This window comes from Myodes glareolus, chromosome 3 (genome assembly GCF_982192425.1).
Source record: "Myodes glareolus chromosome 3, mMyoGla1.1, whole genome shotgun sequence".
Lineage (NCBI taxonomy): Eukaryota > Metazoa > Chordata > Mammalia > Rodentia > Cricetidae > Myodes > Myodes glareolus.
This window is the reverse complement of record NC_142028.1, coordinates 121,170,386-121,191,366: the sequence shown is the minus strand read 5'-3', so window position 1 is coordinate 121,191,366 and position 20,981 is coordinate 121,170,386. Positions and strand designations below refer to the sequence as shown.

The 20,981-nt window shown below is 41.8% G+C and overlaps 1 protein-coding gene across 1 annotated transcript; it reads left to right on the top strand.

The window, feature by feature from the left end:
• The first annotated feature begins 18,445 nt into the window (after positions 1-18,445).
• Positions 18,446-18,981, top strand: LOC125416215 (ubiquitin-like FUBI-ribosomal protein eS30 fusion protein). Its single transcript, XM_048459043.3, has one exon. The coding sequence runs from the start codon at positions 18,514-18,516 to the stop codon at positions 18,913-18,915; it is 402 nt and encodes a 133-aa protein (XP_048315000.3). The 5' UTR covers positions 18,446-18,513; the 3' UTR covers positions 18,916-18,981.
• Positions 18,982-20,981: the final 2,000 nt, after the last annotated feature.

Below are 20,981 nucleotides of genomic sequence, written 5' to 3'. Positions count from 1 at the left end.
CCAGTCTAACTTATGTGGTGAGATTCAGGCCAGTGAGAAACCCTGTCTCAAAAACAAAGCGGGCAGCACCTGAATACTGACACCAGAAGTTAACTTATGGTTTACTCATGAGCTCACACATGCATGTATGTGTGTACATGCATACATGCATGCATTAACACACACATACATGTGTAAATGCACCTGAATACATTTACAAACACACATTTACGCACTAATATATCAAATCTCCTCTTCAATGGAAGAATGACAATATTCTGGAGTGATAGTAAAAGACCATCATGGAACAAGTCAAAAAAGCCTTCTCTACGGAAATAAACCAACAGGTAAGATTTGAGTGCACTGTCCTCCTTTTGCCTCTTGGTCATGAAAAGTTGACATTCCATCCATCCTCTTGATTTCATTGACCTTGAGTATAAAATGGTATACTGAGATAAGAAGTGAAAATATAACAGCCCCTGGGCCCCTGATCACTCTGAAGCCCCCATATCAAATTTTCACACCTTTTTCTGAGACTCGTGCATGTGAGGAGACTCTTCTAAAGACATTTATTTGAGGGGCTTTTTCTTGATGAAGTTAAACCTAATTGTAATGATTAAACCAGATGTCTTAATTTGAGAACTGATGTGAAGCACAGACACTAGCTGCTGGGATACCTGACTCTTCCATTCAATTCACATGATCATAAGAAAGAAGGAATAAAGGGTGTCACATAATTCATCAGATTTAAATTTTCATCCATAGTATGACACACTATAATTTTATGCATCACCCAAGAAGAAAAAAAATTGTCGCCAATTAAACTATGACATGACATTGATTGTAAAATGCAAATCAATTTCAAAATGTTAAAATATGCAGGGAAGAAACTCAACCTATGAATACGGTATATCAGGTAGGGATTTATTCTTGCACAGAGTTTAGATTTAAAGTCTACTACATCTACACATCCTCTCTTCCTGATTTTAGTAAGAACACTGAAGCCAAGAGAGGGGCATGAATTTGTTCAAATTCAGTGAAGGACCCATGATGAGTCGCTCAACTGAAATCAAAGCCCTCTAATAGGTCCCAATAGATACCAAGCTTCTACTTGTGTTACTTGACCACTGGTGACATGTTTATTTAATCAACCACCTGTCTCTGTTATGCTCTTCTAAAATATGCAGTACTGAATACGCTGTGACAAAGGCCCTCACCCCCATCCCTCCCACACAGAAAGGGACTCAGCCATCATAGGAGACGAAAAAGGCAGATTTCATAACAGATTCACGGTCACACATTACAGGGCCACCATGAACCTTTGTCAGCAGCTCTGAAATAGATGGAAAAGAGCAGATGTCCACCAAAACCTGCAGGCAGGAACTGTTTGAAACAAGGCATTTAGTTGAGACAGAAGTGGCTCATGACTGGGATAAGTATACAAAGGGAATTCAGCCACATACCTCCTTGTTTTCCTACTCAGCAAAGAGACACTGAAGAAAAGTCCTGTGTCAAGAAAGGTCAAGGGCCTGGAACCTCAACTTTCAGGGACAAGTATGAAGAGAGACCTAGGAGAACTGTTCCCTCTCATTGTCTGTTTTGGATCTAGACAATCAGCACTGGTGATGGAGTGTGGTAGCAGGTCAATTCAGACATCAGGGTGAGCGGTCAGACCCTGCATCAATTCAGTGAAGGTTGAGTAAGTTAGAAGATAATGTAAACTTTACAGTGAAGCTTCCAGTGCATGAACTTCTCACATTATTGCCTATTCCTGGCATTGTTTCCTCTTTTGCTCCTAAATAAAGCCTGTGTTATAGTTTCATTTTCAATGCTATAATAAAATACCCTGACAGAAAGTAGTGTAAGAGATAAAAGAGTCTATTTCAGCTTATAATCACAGATTACAGCTCATCAGTGTTGGGCAATCAACACCAAAACTTCAAACAGGTAGTCACATTACACTCACATTCCAGAGCAGATAAAAATGTATGCATACATATGCATTTGCTTGCTTAAGCTCACTTCACTTTCTCTACTCTTGCATAGAGAACTTTCTGCCTAGGGAATAGTGTCACCCACAATGGGCTAGTCTCTACTTATCAGCTGACTTACTAGACTATCCTTCACAAATGTTCCTGAACACAGTACCTCATTGAGATTCTCCTTCCAAGTGGTTCTAGGTTCTATGAAGTTGACAATTAAAGCTAACCATCAATTGCTTTATGCTTACTTTTGGCATTCCTTATTGTAACTCATCCTTTTTTAAGGATGCATAAACTAGGGATGAATACATATATAATGTATGAATGATTACTAAACTGGTAGGTTGCCAGAAAAAAAAACAATGCTTACATTAGGAATCTAAGGCTGGGATTAAATGATGTAGGTGGAATAACTGAATCTCAAATGCCAGCCCAAGGCTGAAGCCCAAGGCAGCACTTCAGCCTCCCATTGCCCCTGATATTCTCACCTGCATTCCCTGCTCTAAGCATGTTGGCAAGCATGGAAGATAAGCATGTCTTTCCTTTTTGCTGTGACCCAAGTCTCAAAATTTCAATTCATGTGCAAAGTTGAGTGTGGGTAAGATGTGGATTAATGAAACTTTTACACAATAAAGTAATATAGAGAATAGTGGAGATGACGTTTCAAAACAAAAGTAGCATGGCTTAGACTCATAGTCTGCAAGAGCTTAAGTGAGCGGCAGGGTGGTGGCAACGAACGCAGAAGCATAGCATACAGAAATCAGAAGGCAGCAAAATGGCAGAACCGTTGCCTGGCATGGACATGATCATTTGAAACGGTGTATTCAGAGGTCAATGACTGTGTTATAATTGAGTCCTCACCATAATCAAAACTGGGATTATCTTTGTTTTAGAGACAAAAATAAAAATCCTCAATAAAGTAGCCAAGGGCAATATCTTTCCCCAAAATTGTACAATTAATTGTAATTGCAGACAAAATAAGGGGAAAATGTTGGTTTCCAAAAGTCTTTCATTTTTCCTTGTGATAAATCCCAAGGAAAGCATTCCAAATGGGTTTTACTGAACAATGGACCAGTGGAACCATCAAACATCATTTAATATTGTATCTAGTATCTAATAGCTGACAGAAACTTAGGAAGCAAGTTCTATTATCCTCCCACTGTGGAGATGAGAAGTCTGAAGTTCAGACTTGTCAGGAGCCTTCCCAAGATCCAGCAGCATAGTGAGAAAGTGGCAGGAGCAGAGCTCCCATCTGAGTCTGGTTCCCACTAAATATTTAAATAGCTTTTTCCAGCCCAGTGTTTTTCTACCTTATCAGTGCAGATTTGGTTGATTTATAATAATAGTGGCTCATAACTCCGCAGGGGAGAAGAGGACCTGAGGGCGCTGCTGTACGGATGGGGTGTTTCCTTGCAAGTACTACACTGATGGAGTAAACTGCCTTTCTCTGCAAACCTGCATTCTGGAAATGAATACAACGTGAGACCTTCAGAGCACAAAGATGTTATTTCCTCAGAAAATCCTGGACCATTTAGGGTATGAGACCTTGCTCCATTTTTTTAATCAGAGGAGGCAGTATTCAAAGGTTTGAAAACAGAGTCCCAGAATATGTGCAAAAGTCAGAGAAATGGGTGAGGTCGAGGGTAAAGGATGCTGAGGGACAGGGCAGAGAAGGATGAAGGAGATTGCAGCTCCCAAGAAGGTGCTTTAGAAAGAAAACTGGTATGGATAGCAATAAGGCTACCCTGATTCTGAGCTCCTAAAAACAGAATGAAAGTGAACATTGCTGTCTAGTCAGAAAGACAGCTAGAAAACAGAAATAGAAAGAGGGGCACTGAGATCCCTCCCCACCTCCAGTCATATGTCACTCTGCATGCAGGGGAGAGAAAGGGTGCTGGGCCCAAAGACAGGGGTGGGCCAAAAGGAAGGAGCAGTCTGAAAGCCGATCAAAAACACTTTCAAGTTAAGATTAAACTCTGCAGATTGCAGGAGGCCAATTTAATGGGACACATTCCCCAGTGCTCCCGTTCTCTCCCTTGGCTTCCCCTGGGAAGGGGCTAGGTTGTGATGTTGTACATCAGAGAGACTCCTGGGTACCAGATCTTATCCAAATGAGCAGCAGCGCAAGGCTCAAAAGATAGAGCGGGGAGAAAATAGTTTACAAAGTATTGAAAGGGAGAGAAGGGAGGGGAGAGGGATGGTAATTACCCTGCATCCATTCTATGAAGGAGTGGGACACCAAGGGACATGTTAAGTCATTAGCTCTGGAACACAAGAAAAAGCTGCAGGAGGAAACATGTTACCTGTGTAGTTTTAGAACTAGTTTGGATATTCAACCTCATCTCTCTCTTCTCCTCTCTGTCTGTCTGTCTGCATGTGTGTATGTATGTGTCTGTCTATCTGTTTGTCTCTTTGTCTGTCTTTCTGTCTCTCTGTGTGTCTGTCTGTCTTCCTGTGTCTATGTGTCTGTCTCTTTGTGTGTGTGTGTGTGTGTGTGTGTGTGTGTGTGTGTGTGTGTGTGTGAGTGTGTTGTCAGAGATTGGATCCGGTAATCTACTACCAGACTACATATCCAAACCAGGTGATTCTAGTCTTCCAGATGTTCTTATTTGGAAAAGGAAAGGGCCAGAAACTGTTAAGCCTGTGCTATACTGAACCAGTATATACAGTGATTAAGCGTACTGGGTATATCCAAATTCTTTTCTTGAAGCTGTGTGACCCTAATAAGTGTCTTAATCTGAGTCTCAATTTTCTCCCTGTGGAAAGGCAGTGATGGCTCTTGGGACCTGTGGAGGAGAATGATGAGGATTAAATCAACCCAACTAGAATGCATAAGCAGTATATGGTCTATAGTATCACTATGTACATCTGTTATCCTTACTAAATGGCCACACCTGCTTTGGTATGATGGGATGGAGTTATGGAGTTACTACTTAGCTCTGCAAGCCACTTAACCAATTTCTAAGCATCAGCATCAACAGCTTCATTTTTAGTCCTTTTGGGCTGTGAAATGTGTATGTGTGTCTATAGAGGACTTTGATAAAAAATAAGCTGATACTTTTTGTCTTCTGTTATCAGTGAAATGTTGGGTGCTTTGTACAGACTATAATGCTTCAATTATTCAAGAAGAATGAGTTGCAATGATCTTTGGCACAAAACAAAGCCTGTAATTAATTTTAAAAAAAGTGTGCTATGTTCCTAAAATATTTAAGAGGGTAGATTACATGTGATTTGTTCCTACCACAAAGAAGAATAAACAAACAGAGGGTCTTCGGTGTTCCACAGGATGCTCCCTTGCCCCCACTGTCACCCCCTTGTCTCCTGTGTCCTTGGAATACCAGCTGTTCCTATTTCAGTGCGGAGGAGTTCTATCCAGAGAGGTGAGTGGGTGCTAGCTGGGGCGGACTGTCCTGGAAGAGAGTACAGCCCCTCCCCAGCTTCTGCAGCAGGGTGTTCGGTGTTCCATGGGAGACTTCCCTGCCCCCACTGTCACCCTTTCGTCTCCTGTGTTCTTGGAGTAGCAGCTGTCCCTGCTTCAGTGCTGAGAAGTTCCATCCAGAGAGGAGGAGATGGGCAGGCACCAGTGCAAGAATTCCTCCAACAACCTGAAAGGCAACATGACATCACCAGAATCCAGGGATCACAAACTAGAAGAATTGAACACCCTACTCCAGAAGAAATAGAAGAAATCGACTCTAAGTGGAACTTTATGAAAATAATAGAGGAACTTGAACAGGAGGTGAAAATCTGCCATAAACAAATGGAAGAGAAGTATAACAAAAAGATTGAAAAATGAGTAAAGAAATGGAAGAGAAGTATAACAAAAAGTTTGAAGAAATGAGTAAATCCGTAAATGAAACCTGGGAAACCAAGAAAAAACAATCAAACAGGTAATGGAAACAGCTCAAGATTTGAAAACTTAAATGGAGGCAATGAAGAAACACAAACCGAGGGCCGGCTGGTTATGGAAAATCTAGGTAAACGAACAGAGCCTTCAGAAACAAGCATAACCAACAGAATACAAGAGATAGAAGAACGAATCTCGGACTCTGAAGACACCATAGAGAAAATAAATGTTCTGACCAAAGAAAACAGCAAATCCAACAAACTCTCATCACAAAACATTCAGGAAATGTGGGACACAATAAAAAAAACCAAATCTAAGAATAATAGGGGTAGAACAAGGAGAAGAATTTCAGATCAAAGGCCCAGAAAATATATTCACCAAAATTATAGAAGAAAACTTCCCCAACCTAAAGAACGATATCCCTATGAAGGTTCAAGAAGCATACAGAACACTGAATAGACTAGATCAAAAAAAAATCCACTTGCCATAATAATCAAAACACAAAACATTCAGATTAAAGAATGAATATTAAGAGCTGCAAAGGAAAAAGGTCAAGTAACTTATAAAGGTAAACCTATCAGACTTACACCGGAGTTTTCTATGGAAACCATGAAAGTCAGAAGGTCCTGGATAGAGGTACTGCAGAAACTAAGGGACCATGGATGCAAGCCTAGACTACTATACCCAGCCAAGCTATCATTCACTATCAATGGAGAAAACAAAATATTCCAGGATAAAAACAAATTTAAACAATACATAGCCACAAACCCAGCCTTACAGAAAGTATTAGAAGGAAAATCACAACCCAAGAATCCAACATTGCCAATACTGCCTACAATAACTCAGACATCTAGCGACCCTTCACAAGCACATCTCAAAAAAGGGAAACACACACTCTACTACCCCCCCCAAAAGAAAGGAAAATATCCGGTGTCAACAACCACTGGTCACTAATATCACTTAATATCAATGGACTCAATTCACCTATAAAAATGCACAGACTTAGAGATTGGATATGAAAACAGGATCCAACATTCTGCTGTTTACAAGAAACACACCTCAACCACAAAGACAACACCTACTCAGAGTAAAGGGTTGGGAAAAGGTTTTCCAAACAAATGGACCTAAGAAACAAGTGGATGTGGCCATTCTAATATCTAACAAAATCGACTTCAAACTAAAATCAATCAGAAGAGATGGACATGAACACTTCATACTCATAACAGGAACAATTCATCAGGAGGAAGTCTCAATCCTGAATATCTATTCCACTAATATAAAGGCACCCACTTATGTAAAAGAAATACTTCTAGAACTCAAGACAGTCATCAAACCACACACACTAATAGTAGGAGACTTCAACACACCTCTCTCACCAATGGACAGGTCAATCAGACAGAAACCTAACATAGAAATAAGAGAAATATTGGAAGTATTGAATCAAATGGACTTAACAGACACCTATAGAACATTCCACCCAAATAGGAAAGAATATACCTTCTTCTCTGCAGCTCATGGAACCTTCTCGAAAATTGACCACATACTCGGTAACAAAGCAAACTTCCACAGATACAAAAAAAATATTAGTAACCACATGTGTCTTGTCAGATCACCATGGATAAGAGTTAGAATTCAACAACAATGCTACCCCCAGGAAGCCAACAAACTCATGGAAGCTGAACAGTCAACTACTGAATCACCCCTGGGTCAAGAAAGAAATTAAAGTCTTCCTTGAATTTAATAAAAATAAAGACACAACAGACTCAAACCTATGGGACACAATGAAAGCAGTTCTAAGAGGAAAGTTCATAGCACTAAGTGCCCAATTAAAGAAAATGGAGGAAGCACACATTGAAGACTTAACAGCACACCTGAAAGCTCTAGAAAAAAAAGAAGCAGATTAACCCAGGAGGAGTAGAAGACTGGAAATAATCAGACTGAGGACTGAAATCAACAAAATAGAAACACAGAAAACAATCCAAAGAATTAATGAAACAAAAAGCTGGTTCTTGGAGAAAATCAACAAGATTGACAAACCCCTAGCCAAACTAATCAAACGGCAGAGAGAGAACACACAAATTAGTAAGATCAGAAAAGAAAAGGGGGACATAACCACAGACACAGAGGAAATTCAGAGAATCATTAGATCTTACTGCAAAAGCCTGTATGACACAAAATTGGAAAATGTAAAAGAAATGGACATTTTTTTTAGGTAAGTACCATATACCAAAGTTGAACCAAGAACAGGTGAACAATCTAAATAGACCTGTTAGTCGTGAAGAATTAGAAGCTGTTATCAAAAATCTCCCTACCAAAAAAAAATCCATGACCAGATGGTTTCAAGGCAGAATTCTACCAGAACTTCCAGGAGGAGCTAATGCCTATACTCCTTAATGTATTTCACAATATAGAAACAGAAGAGTCATTGCCAAACTCCTTTTATGAAGCTACAGTTACTCTGATACCAAAACCACACAAAGACACAACCAAGAAAGAGAATTACAGGCCAATCTCACTCATGAACATCGACGCGAAAATTCTCAATAAAATACTGGCAAATCGAATCCAAGAACACATTAGAAAAATTATCCACTATGATCAAGTAGGCTTCATCCCAGAGATGCAGGACTGGTTCAACATACGCAAATCTATCAATGTAATCCATCACATAAATAAACTGAAAGAAAAAAAGTATATGATCATTTCATTGTATGCTGAAAAAGCATTTGACAAAATTCAACACCCCTTTATGATAAAGGTGTTGGAGCGATTGGGGATACAAGGATCATACCTAAATATAATAAAAGCTATTTACAGCAAGCCTACAGCTAATGTCAAATTGAATAGAGAGAAACTCAAAGCCATTCCACTAAAATCAGGAACATGACAAGGCTGTCCACTCTCTCCATACCACTTCAATATAGTGCTTGAAGTTCTAGCAATAGTAATAAGACAACACAAGAGGATCAAGGGGATTCGAATTGGAAAGGATGAAGTTAAACTTTTCGTTATTTGCAGACCATATGACAGTGTACATAAGCAACGCCAAAAATTCTACCAAAGAACTCCTACAGCTGATAAACACCTTTAGTAATGTGGCAGGATAGAAGATCAACTCCAAAAAACCGGTTGCCCTCCTATACACAAAGGATAAAGAAGCAGAGAGGGAAATCAGAAAAACATCACCTTTCATGATAGCCACAAATAGCATAAAATATCTTGGGGTAACTCTAACCAAGGAAGTGAAAGACCTATTTGACAAGAACTTTAAGTCCTTGAAGAAAGAAATTGAGGAGGATACCAGAAAATGGAAAGATCTCCCTTGCTCTTGGATTGGGAGAATCAACATAGTAAAAATGGCAATTCTACCAAAAGCACTCTATAGGTTCAATGCAATCCCCATCAAAATCCCATCAAACTTCTTCACAGACCTTGAGAGAACAATAATCAAGTTTATATGGCAAAACAAAAAAAAAAAAAACCAGGATAGCCAAAACAATCTTATACAATAAAGGAACTTCTGGAGGTATTACCATCCCTGACTTCAAACTCTATTACAGAGCTACAGTATTGAAAACAGCTTGGTATTGGCATAAGAACAGAGAAGTCGACCTATGGAATCTAATAGAAGACCCGGATATTAACCCACAAACCTATGAACACCTGATTTTCGACAAGGGAGCTAAAGGTATACAATGGAAGAAGGAAATCATCTTTAACAAATGGTGCTGGCATAACTGAATGTCAACCTGTAGAAGAATGAAAGTAGATCCATATCTATCACCATGCACAAAACTCAAGTCCAAATGAATTAAAGACATCAACATTAATCTGACCACTTTGAACCTGATAGAAGAGAGAGTGGGAAGTAATCGACAAGACATAGGCTCAGGAGACCACTTCCTAAGTAGAACCCCAGTAGCACAGACAATAAGAGAATCAATGAATAAATGGGACCTCCTGAAACTGAGAAGCTTCTGTAAAGCAAAGGACACTGTCAGTAAGACAAAAAGGCTACCTTCCGACTGGGAGAAGATCTTCACCAACCCCTCATCAGACAAACATCTGATCTCCAAAATATACAAAGAACTCAAAAAACTAGACACTAAAATTCTAATTAACTCGATTTAAAAATGGTGTACTGAACTGAACAGAGAATTCACAACAGATGAACTTCGAATGGCCAAAAGACACTTAAGGTCATGCTCAACCTCCTTAGCAATCAGGGAAATGCAAATCAAAACAACTTTGAGATACCATCTTACATCTGTCAGAATAGCTAAACTCAAAAACACCAGTGATAGCCTATGCTGGAGAGGATGTGGAGTGAGGGGAACACTCATCCATGGTTGGTGGGAATGCAAACTTGTACAGCCACTGTGGAAATCAGTGTGGTGGTTTCTCAGGAAACTGGGAGTCAACCTCCCTCAGGACCCAGCAATTCCACTCTTAGTACAAAAGCATTTGTTCAACTATGTTCATAGCTGCACTATTTGTAATAGCCAGAACCTGGAAACAACCTAGGTGCCCCTCAATAGAAGAATGGTTAAAGAAGGTGTGGAACATATACACATTAGAGTTTTACTCAGCGGTAAAAAACAATGACATCTTGAATTTTGCGTGCAAATGGATGGAAATAGAAAACACTTTACTGAGTGAGGTAAGACAGACCCAAAAAGAGGAATATGGTATGTACTCACTCATAAGTGGATTCTAGCCTTAATTAAAGGTCTTTGAGCTTATAATTCGTGATCCTAGAGAAGCTAAATGAAAAGCTGAACCTGAAGAAAATCATATAGTTATCCTCCTGGATATTGGAAATAGACAAGATTGCCAGGCAAACTTGGGTGCACGGTGGGTGGGGGGGTGGAAGTAAGGGGAGATGGTTAGAGAGAAGGGAGATGGGGAGGATTGGAGATGGCTTGGGGGAATGGGATGGGGGAAAGGAGGAAGGACGGATATGGGAGCAGAGAGGTGTATATCTCAACTATGGGAGCCATTTTAGGGTTTGCAAGAGACTTGATTCTGGAGGGGTTCTCAGGCCCAGGGAGACGATCCCAGATTGTTCCCTGGGCAGCAGAGGAGAGGGTGAATATGAAAAAGGAAGTCAGGACCGCGAGGGGTGCGTTCACCCACTGATCCAAGGGGTCTGATCGAATGAGAGCTCACCAAGGCCAGCTGGACTGGGACTGAACGAGCATGTGATCAAACCGGATTCTCTGAATGTGGCTGACATGGGGGCTGACTGAGAAGCCATTGACAATGGCACTGGGTCTTGTTTCGTCTGCATGTACTGGCTTTTTGGGATCCTAGTCTGTTTGGATGCTCACCTTCCTAGACCTGGAGGGAGCGGGGAGGAACTTGAACTTCCCACAGGTCAGGAACCTCTGACTGCTCTTAGGACTAGAGAGGGAGGAGGAGAGGGAGTGGGGGGGGGATGGAAGGGTATTGGGAGGAGGGGAGGAAGTGGAAATTTTTATAAATAAATGAATAAATAAATAATAAAAAAAGAAAAAAGAATAAACAAACAGGAATTTTATACACAAACCCTTTGAAAGCTGCAGATAAATCTATTTCCTTTATAGTTGTTACAGTTCACGGGCTTGTGACACCTTTAAAGTTATCAAATTGTATGTGTTCAACTTGCAATTTCGTGTACTCGCTGTTCAATAATGATGTTTTAAAAAGGAAGTTTTACTATACAAACACAATCTACATTATGGATATATTTTGTTCCAGAGGAAATGGTAATTATACAAAAATATTGTTCAAAAATTCAATATCTTTTCAGTAAGCATAATTGAATTTCTTTTGACGTGAGGTGCTGTATTGCTAAGTTTCAATAAATGAGTGAATAAAGCTCCTGGCAGTGCTGCAGATTCCTCCCTTCTAGCTCTAGCATGATCCTTCACCTCTTTGATCTGTGTGCTTACACCCTCCCAGGGGACAGCATGCGGTGTGTGGTCAAGGATGGGGTGCCACAGTGTTCCAGGAGAGAAAACAGTGAGCGTCTTCTGTTAGAAGCAGAGCCTCAGGGCCATTAGCAGTCCCTAACAGGAAGATCTGCCTTCCTGCACAGTCCAGTATGTCAGGGGCCTGGCCAGCAGAGAGAAAGACAGTCCCCTTCAAAGCCATTGTAGTCTTTAAGATTTCAGAAGGATGAACTTGCCACCAATCCTGACTTCTCAGTAGCAGTATTTTATGATCCCATCTATCATGGCTTCCACCCAGTCCCATGTCTAGCAGAGGAATGCCTATAAAAACAATGGGAGTGAAGAGTTTTCACCTCAGACATGCACTGAGCAATCTTAGGCCTCCCTTCCTCTCTCTTGTGTTATGGTCTGAATGCTTGCTTTGCCAAAGTACCCATGTTTGAATCTAGCTCCAAGGTTATGATATCAGGTGGAGGAGTGGTTCCTGGGAGGTGAAGCCTCATGAATGAGATGAGTAAGATGAATATCTTTATAAATAACCCTAAGAATGATTGTTCACCCCCTCTGTCATCTGAGGACAGAAAGTGACCTCAACAAGAACTGAACCTGCAAGCACTTTGATCTTGAACTTCCCATCCTCTAGAAATAAAGGAAATAACTTCTTTTTGGCTAAAAGCCACCTAGTCTCTAGAATTTTGTATAGCAGATGAAGACAAAGGCATTGGATTCAACATCATTCTTGATATATGGACTACACAGTAGTCATTGTCATTGCTTCCAGCCTCAAGGTACACAGAATGTGCTTCTGGTGACCATGTGCTTAGGAGGACCCTGGGATAGTGCCCGCCAGTGTTCCCTCTCTTGTACTGCCCCTCCTCTGGAGTAGGAACACGTCCTGGGACTTACTTTAACCAATGTGACAAGCACAACATTTTGGAGGTGATTCAGGCTCAGTCTAGCTAGAAGCCTTTCTCGTTTCTGCTTTTCATATGACTAGCATCACACTGACAAACCTAGACAGCAGAAAGGGTTAGTATCAGTTAAGAACTAAAGACAGTCTCTAGCCAATAGTCCACAAGTAAGAGTCAGGTGAAGAAAACTAAATTCTACCCATGCTGAGAAAACTCTCCATCACCCAAAACTACCAGGCTGGTATTTCAGGGTCAGAGGCAGACCCAGCTAGCACCATTGTTCCAAGTGGAGGACCCAGTTAGGTGGTGCCCAGAATCCTGGCTCATAGAAACTCAGAAATAATGGAAGCATATGGTTGTAAGGCACAAAGTTCATTTTCTTGTTGGTACCCAGTGTACATGACTGATACAACAGAGCAAAGTGTGCAGCTAACACCTCTACAGAGCTCTGTGTGAATAGTGAAAAGACTCTAACAAAACTTAGAGTAGCCAAAACACCACAGGGGATACTCTTGTTCTATATCCTAAAGAAAGCCTCCCTTGGCGTGCCTCCTGTCCCTCAGGTGAGCCCTGTTTTACACTGTGGTTGTCTGCTTACCTACCCAGATCCAGCTGCAATTGACTTAATACTCTCCACTAGGGACACAATTGAGTCATTTTAGATTTTTCCAATAGACAAATTGGCAAAGTAAAAAAAAAAAAAAAAAACAAGGAAAATTAATTTTAACCTAGTTGGTTTTACAGCTCTGTAGAAATAATTTCAACCTGTGGAATAAGCCACATTTCAAGGGCTCGTCAGTTACATGTGGCTGGTAAGGACATGGAGAGGACATGGTTCACTGGACCTATGCCCTAAAGGCAACCAGTTCATAGATCGGATGCCAATCAAAGAATCAACCTTCTGATCTCACTTGACAAGGTGAGGTGAGCCATTCAGATATTTTTCTCTAGGCAGTTTGAGCTGAGCAATATAAAAAGATGTCAGTTGGTGTTAGGATCCACAGCTGAAAGGTGAAAATGGGGTCTTCAGAGGCTGTGAGAGTCAGGGTAAGTTTTAGTATGTGCAAAAATAAACCAGAAATTATGGAAGCTGAGAAAATCGAGTAGTAGCCAAGGGTAGAGCATGGACTGTTACTGGAAGTGTGCTTAGGGCAAGTTAAAGGAATTAAGGAGTGGCCCTTCCTTCGCTCGTTCAATAAGCAGTTACAGAGCGCCGCCCACAACCAAGCCGTGAACCGGGGACTAGAAATGAAGAGCATGGAAAACAGATCAGTTCTGGCTCTCTCGTAATTGACAGACAACTGGGAAATGACAGATGCTAGCACAGATGTCACAGCTTCAAAGAAAGAGCTTAGAGAGAACGCCACGGGCTGTGCAAGCAAAATTGGAAGACCCAGGAAAGCCTTTTGGATGAAATGATAGTGAAGTCATCAAATCCTGATAATGGGCAGAGCAAGGAGGAATGGATGTCTAGCGGGGAAAGCCCATTCTAAGAAACATGGAGGAGAAAAGAACAGGAGCGTTCAATAGCTATGCAGGGGATGCAGGTGGAACCTTGGTGAGGGCTCAGGGCTTGATCTGAGATGCAGAGAGCAAAAGGACACTGGTGGAGAGCAGTGCAAACCTGACGACCTACAGGACTTCTGAGAGCCTCTGTGCATGCTATTTTACTGTCCCATGGAGCACTCTGGGCCCTGACCCTATTCTTGAGTCCTAGTCATCCATCTCTGATGTCATCCATCTTGTTCCCCCAGTTTGAACTTAGTGTGTCTCATTCAATTAAGTGCCTTTTCTTGGAAAGAGTATGAGTGAGATTTTTTTCTTTCAAATGGAAGTGCCAGCTTTGTGTTGGACTGGGTCCCCACTTTTCATGAACTTGCGTCCGTGTCAAGTTCTGACCTTGGATTTGAGGTTTAGTCTAGGTGGTGACTGCTCCCTTCTAACAGTTCTTCCCTGCCATGGTACCTGCCTCCCTGTCTAAGCCATAACTATAGAAATCCTGGGAAGGAGGCTGATCACCCAGGGTCAACAGATATAATGTCCAAGGCCTCAGAACCAGCAGCAAGACTAATTTGCACTAGGAGGAATGCACACACGATGGAACAGTACCACACTCAGTTTCTAGGCATGAAGCCAACACATGCTCAGGAGGAAAAGGAAGGCAAATATTTGTTGACCAGGATAACCAGGTTGTGGATATTCTACCCACATTAACTCATGATTTTCTCTAGCCAGTCAATGAATTCTCACTTCAGAACTGAAATTCACAGGACATGTAATCTATATCTTCATTGGAAGTCCAGTTGCTTAGCCTTAAGAGATGACTCAGTGGCCAAGCAACATCAGATTTAGATCCTAAGAACCTACCCAAGCTTTGGCCTGCTACATAGTGTCAGGCCCCTCTCTAATTCTAGCTCCAGAAGGAGCAGATAAGCAATACCCAGAACAAACTGGCTAGCAGAACTAACCATACTGGTAAGCTCCAGATTTCATTGACTGTCTCTGCCTCAGTGAATAAGGTGGAAGAATGATTGTGATTGATTTGTGACATCAACCTCCAGTACTCACATGCATGAGTATACCCATATGCATATGTACCCACATAAATGTGTGCCCATACACATGCAAAACAAATATGCATACACTGCAACACACAGAGACAGACAGACAGACAGACAGACAGGTAGATAAGAAGAAAAATATAAAGGAAAAGGAAAAAGAATAAGCCCAGCTTGCTCCAAAACTCCCCCTGTTGTGCTCTGAACTCATTCCGAAGATGGAAAGAACAACTTTGTGTTCCTAACTTCTATGTAGCAAGGTCTATTTAGAATGTCTGCCCAAATGCTCCTGCAGGGTATTTTTCGGAAGCTACATCCCCTGGCATACACTAGTTGCTCAAGAGATTTATGTTGTTCAAATGAATGACCTGACAGTCCAAAGATGTCAATACCCAGGGGGTTCCTCCTACACCAAAAAATTTTAAACTTCCAAAATCTAAGAAGGAAAAAACAGTCCAGAGACACAAGCAAAGGATCTGGGAAGGCTGAGTGATGGAATGATGGAATGATGGAATTTAAAATTCCCAAACAACAACTGGTCAGTCATCTGGCCAGAGGACTTTGTGAGAAAGGAACTTGGAAAGCATGACATCAAATAAAGCCCTCCACAGAAGAAAGATGAAAATACAAACATAAACAGTGATAGTTGGCATTATTCTTGATCCTATTTTCTTCACACTGATTGCCTAGATCCCAGTAAATGATGCATTAGGGAATCTGATTAAACAAATTGTTGAAAGACTAGGAGAACAAATGAGTTATTGAGGCAAACACTAGTTGAGATATCAGGAAACTGGGGATCTAATTCTAGCTCCTAGGTCTGGAAAGGGTGAAAATATTTGAAAGAATCCCTCGCTGGCTATCAGACTACAGAAAAAGTAGAACACAAAATATTGAAATTTCCTCAAAAAATCTGACACTGAGAAACAGTTGAAGGAGGTCACACTGGTGTCAGCTATAGGAGGATCTTGTCTCCTAAGAGATTTTATACAATTCTGACTATTTGTCAGACTACATGGCAAGAAAGATTAGTCAAGATAACAATGGATCAATAATTGATAGGACCATACATTGATTAGATGTGCCTATTTCTTACCTTCCATTCAAAACTGAACCTCAGATTCCCAAAAGATAGGATTGAGGAGATCGCTGGACTTCCTTGTTCCTCTTCCCAAGTAGGCACATTGAATATATGTTTTCTCTCTCTCTCTCTCTCTCTCTCTCTCTCTCTCTCTCTCTCTCTCTCTCTCTTTTCAGTAGCAATTATTACGGAATTGGTCTATTTGGGAGAGGTGGCTAAGTGTTGCTTGTTAAGGCTTCCAAATCTAAGCTCTGCACAGCCAATTCTGGTAGCAACCTTTTGGGCTCCGTGTCTTCCTTGCTGTGCCTGGTGATTCCACACATCCAGACAGGCCCTTACAGGACTCATATCCTGGCTGCCATATTGTGTGATGTTGGGGAAGTTGTGGACCCCAGCTCACACGCTTCCTTGTTTACAAGATGCAAGCTCTTTTTCTAATTAAATCTGTTAATTGTCCTATGTCTTCATCACACTTTATCAAAATGTGTATCCGTGTGAGAAAGGGAATGTCTGTCTACCACTCCTTTTTTAGACAACAGAGAAATTCTGCAAAGGTGGTATCACATTTCATATTTTAATTATTTTTGTATCTTCCTTTGCTGGGTTATGTTTCTTGATGACTCTTTTCACTCCCTTCTAGAAGGCCCTCGTTCCTCTCCAGGTGGAAAATATGCTTGTCTCCAGGAACGTAGGAAATGCTTCGTGCACATCAAGATGTCGGTTGGAGAAATAGTATGAGGAAAGTGTCTGCTCCATCTGAGGTACTAGGAGAAAACAGGTCAAACAAGGAGCAGATCTCAAAACTCTAGAACATTCTAAAGCGTAGTGAATTGAAAGGTGAACTTGAACTCCAATTTTTGAGTAGCAAATTTACTAGCAGATGACCTTGAGTTTGCCTTGTTTAATCCGGACTGGAGCCTGTTTTGAGTGCCTTACAAGGCTCGCCTCATTTAGTCTCTACCACATCTCCATGAGCTGGGAGCTATTATTATCTGTATTTACATTTCAAGGCAGAAATAGAGCATTTTGCTTTGTCTCAGAAGCCCTTGCAAGAAGCAGAATTGGAAAGTGAACCTGAGTTTGGAATCTCCAGAATGTATACTATTATGTTCTATTCCTTCAGTATAATAAAAGTGGGGTCCCCTTTTCTGTTTTTGTTTGTTTTCTTTTTCAAGATACGGTTTTTCTGTATAACAGGCCAAGCTCTCTTGAATCTTTGTGTAGACAGGCTAACCTTGAACCCACAGAGATTTACCTGCCTCTTATCCCCTGAGTGCTGGGATTAAAGGTGTGTGCCTCCACCACCAGATAGTATTCACTATAATACTATGTAGAAACTTGAAGCACAGAGATATGAATTTGAGGCAAAGCTAACAGAACTGCTAATTAGAAAAGAAGGGACAAATTTAAGAACCCCACTCTTATCCACTAAGGGTGTCTTCAGGACAGCTGTGTTCCATGAGCTAGAGGTCTGTGCACCACCAATGCCAATAGCAGTAGAAAGGAATGAATCAGCAGAGATCCCACCATCCAGGAAATAGTGGTCTGATTAGAAAGAAAGTTGTCAACCAAAATAAGTAAACAAATGTCAGCAGAGGCTATTAAATACAAGAGAAGGATTCTTGGGAATTGGAGCACCTTACTCCCATTTTCATTATGTTCATATTCTCAACTAGGAAGGAGCTCCTTGAACTTTTTGGATTTTACTCTAAGCAGTCCTGAGTGGGATATGACACCATCATTTCCTGAATTAGGCTTCTGCAATTCCCTGTGTTTTACCAATGAGGCATCAGTAGAAACATCAGGAGCAGAGGCTTGAACACCAGGCTTGTGCTTCACTGCTTCTGTTACTACCCTTTGAAGGGTTTACCTGCATAATCCCATGGGTTCCTTAAGGAGCATGAAAGACATGACGGAAGAGCCAGCCTTCCCGCCCAGCCAAGCTGAGTTCCACTGACTGTATTTTCCTAACGCTCACATTCAGAGGTTAAACACTTATAGGAGTGAAGGGTGGATATGGAGGGACTGGGAAATGAGTGGGATTAGAGGGCATGATGTGAAGTTCCCAAAGAATCAATAAAAAATCATGTTTAAAAGAATGATAAGCGACCAGTGACCTGCCACGCAGCAGGCGGTGAGGACGTGCGCGCCCCCCGCTTCTTCCTCTTTCTTGACTCCATCTTCGAGGCGGAAGCCTCGGCGTCCGCGGATTAGTCACCAACATGCAGCTCTTTGTACGCACCCAGGAACTACACACCCTCGAGGTGACCGGCCAAGAAACGGTTGCCCAGATCAAAGCTCATGTGACTTCACTGGAAGGCATTGCCCCGGAGGATCAAGTCGTGCTTCTGGCTGGCTCGCCGCTGGAGGATGAAGCCACCCTAGCCCAGTGTGGCGTGGAAGCTCTGACCACTTTGGAAGTAGCTGGCCGCATGCTGGGAGGTAAAGTTCATGGTTCCCTGGCCCGTGCTGGAAAAGTGAGAGGTCAAACTCCCAAGGTGGCCAAGCAGGAGAAGAAGAAGAAGAAGACAGGCCGGGCCAAGCGACGGATGCAGTACAACCGTCGCTTTGTCAATGTTGTGCCCACCTTTGGCAAGAAGAAGGGTCCCAATGCTAATTCCTAAGTCCTATTGTGATTCTGGCAGTCTAATAAAGCCCCTTTGTCCAAACAAAAAAAAAAAAAAAAAGAATGATAAGCTGGAGACCCAACGTGGAACACATCCAAAGTCCTACTCTGGGCTCTATACTTACAAGCATAGGTGCACATATCTGTAATGTACCTCACAAGCACACACACACACACACACACACACACACACACACACACCAAAAATAATAAAATACTATACTTAAATATGTACAGCTTGTGCATCTACTACAAACTTTTTAAATTAGAGCCACAGAGATCATTACACTGGTCCCATACATATTGGTAGCAGGACAACAATCTAAAATTAGCCACTTATTGCCACAAAAATGCTGTGTAACAGAGAATCCTGGAGACATATTGCAATGTAAATGCACAGACATGCAGATCAGGTAGAAGTCAATATGCTGCAGCTAGGCACAGGTAGGGTATTCTCCTTAGACTGAAGGTCAAGCTGAAAAATGCTCTGTTGGTGACAGGGCTGGTCTAGGCAGTAGAGACAAATGTGATAGGCCTGTAAATGCTTGGAAATGGCACTCTGTTGCTTTCTTCCAGTTTCAATCGGCCAAACTCAGTGACATGGCTGAGCTAAAATTCAAGCGAAGTAGACATTTATGATAGAAAAGTTGACTTATGTCTTTCCTTTAGAGAAAGAATTCTAAGTCACAAGCAAATAGCCCGACTATCAGGAACAATGAAATCATGGAATGGTTGTAGACAGCATTTGCCAGGTAACCAAGTTCATCAGGAATGGTAAAAAGGGCCAAAGACAGACACTTACATTCCAAACGCTGGAACATTGAGAAAGCAGACTGTACTGAAACAGCTAAAGAGTGTTCACAGTTCAGGTAAAGGGCAAAGATGTGAGTGACAACCATAGGGAAGCCAATAGCAGTGGCTTCAGATAAAGACCAAAGATCCACCATGGGGACACCTCGCACCTCACAGTGCCCCGTGAAGAACCAAATGCCTTCCTCATAATCCCAGGCTGATAAAAGCTAGGGCTGATAGAAATAAGTTCACCCCCCTCACACTTGGAGCAAAATGAAATAGAAAGTAGCAAGACTGTTAACCTGCTTGCATTTAAGCCCTAAATCAATGACATCTGAATCAGAGTCAGATCGTTTGATGTACAAGATTAAGTTTCCTGCCCATGGCAGAGATGTGGACTGGGGAGCTAAGGACAGTTACAAAGAAATAATGAAAGTCACATCTAAGTGTGGTTTATAGAGGGTGCTAACTGTGAGCTTCAAACCTGCTACTTAGTATGTGTCCACTCTACATTGCAATCACATTTTTTCTGCAGGTCTTCATTCTGCTTTCATCAGAAGATCAATCGCATGGCTGATAGAAAGTGTTTAAAGAGTCTTCTTCCTGTTCCTTCACACAGGAAGGATGGAAGAGCCACCCTTATGAAAATCCCAGCGAGGCTGTGGCCTGGCTGCCTTCCTCAACTGTAGCCTTTCACAGTCACTGACAAAGGCTTTTTGTATCAGCTAATCTGGAGGGAGTCTCCTTGTCTGGCGTCTTCGTGAGGGAGGGGGACTTTTCCCTCAAGACTTCTTCTCCTTCTGTTTCCTTAGAGATTGGAGTGGGGGAGGAGAGCAAAGTGGAATCAGGCTGTCCTTGTTTGACTTGCCAGTATTTGGAAGGCGGTTCAGGGTTTTCAGTCTCCCCCCCCCCCCTTTCTCTTTTCTATTGGAATGAAAGTGTAATGCAAAATTTTTAGCTGTCTCTAAATACCAACCAACTAAGCAGAAAGACTCCCAAAATAAACAGCTTAGCACTCCGGAAAGTTCCCAGAGACCTGAAGCTTTGGGCCATGAAGCACATACCTCTTGCCCTCCTCACTCACTCTGCTCAAGCAGCCTGGGCCTGCATTGCCAAAAAAGACAACATATGTTTGCTTTGCAGCCAGGAGATATGGGATGCATTGCTAACCCTTTGGCTCTCGGTGTGAGGCCCCAAAATAGACTTCTGCGTTTCCAAAAAGATGAAAACTCAGCACCACCCCCACCATGCATTCACACATGCCTTTCTACC

Bases quoted from the DNA above. Each gene is read 5' to 3' on its own strand.
- LOC125416215 (XM_048459043.3), top strand. From the start codon at position 18,514: ATGCAGCTCTTTGTACGCACCCAGGAACTACACACCCTCGAGGTGACC.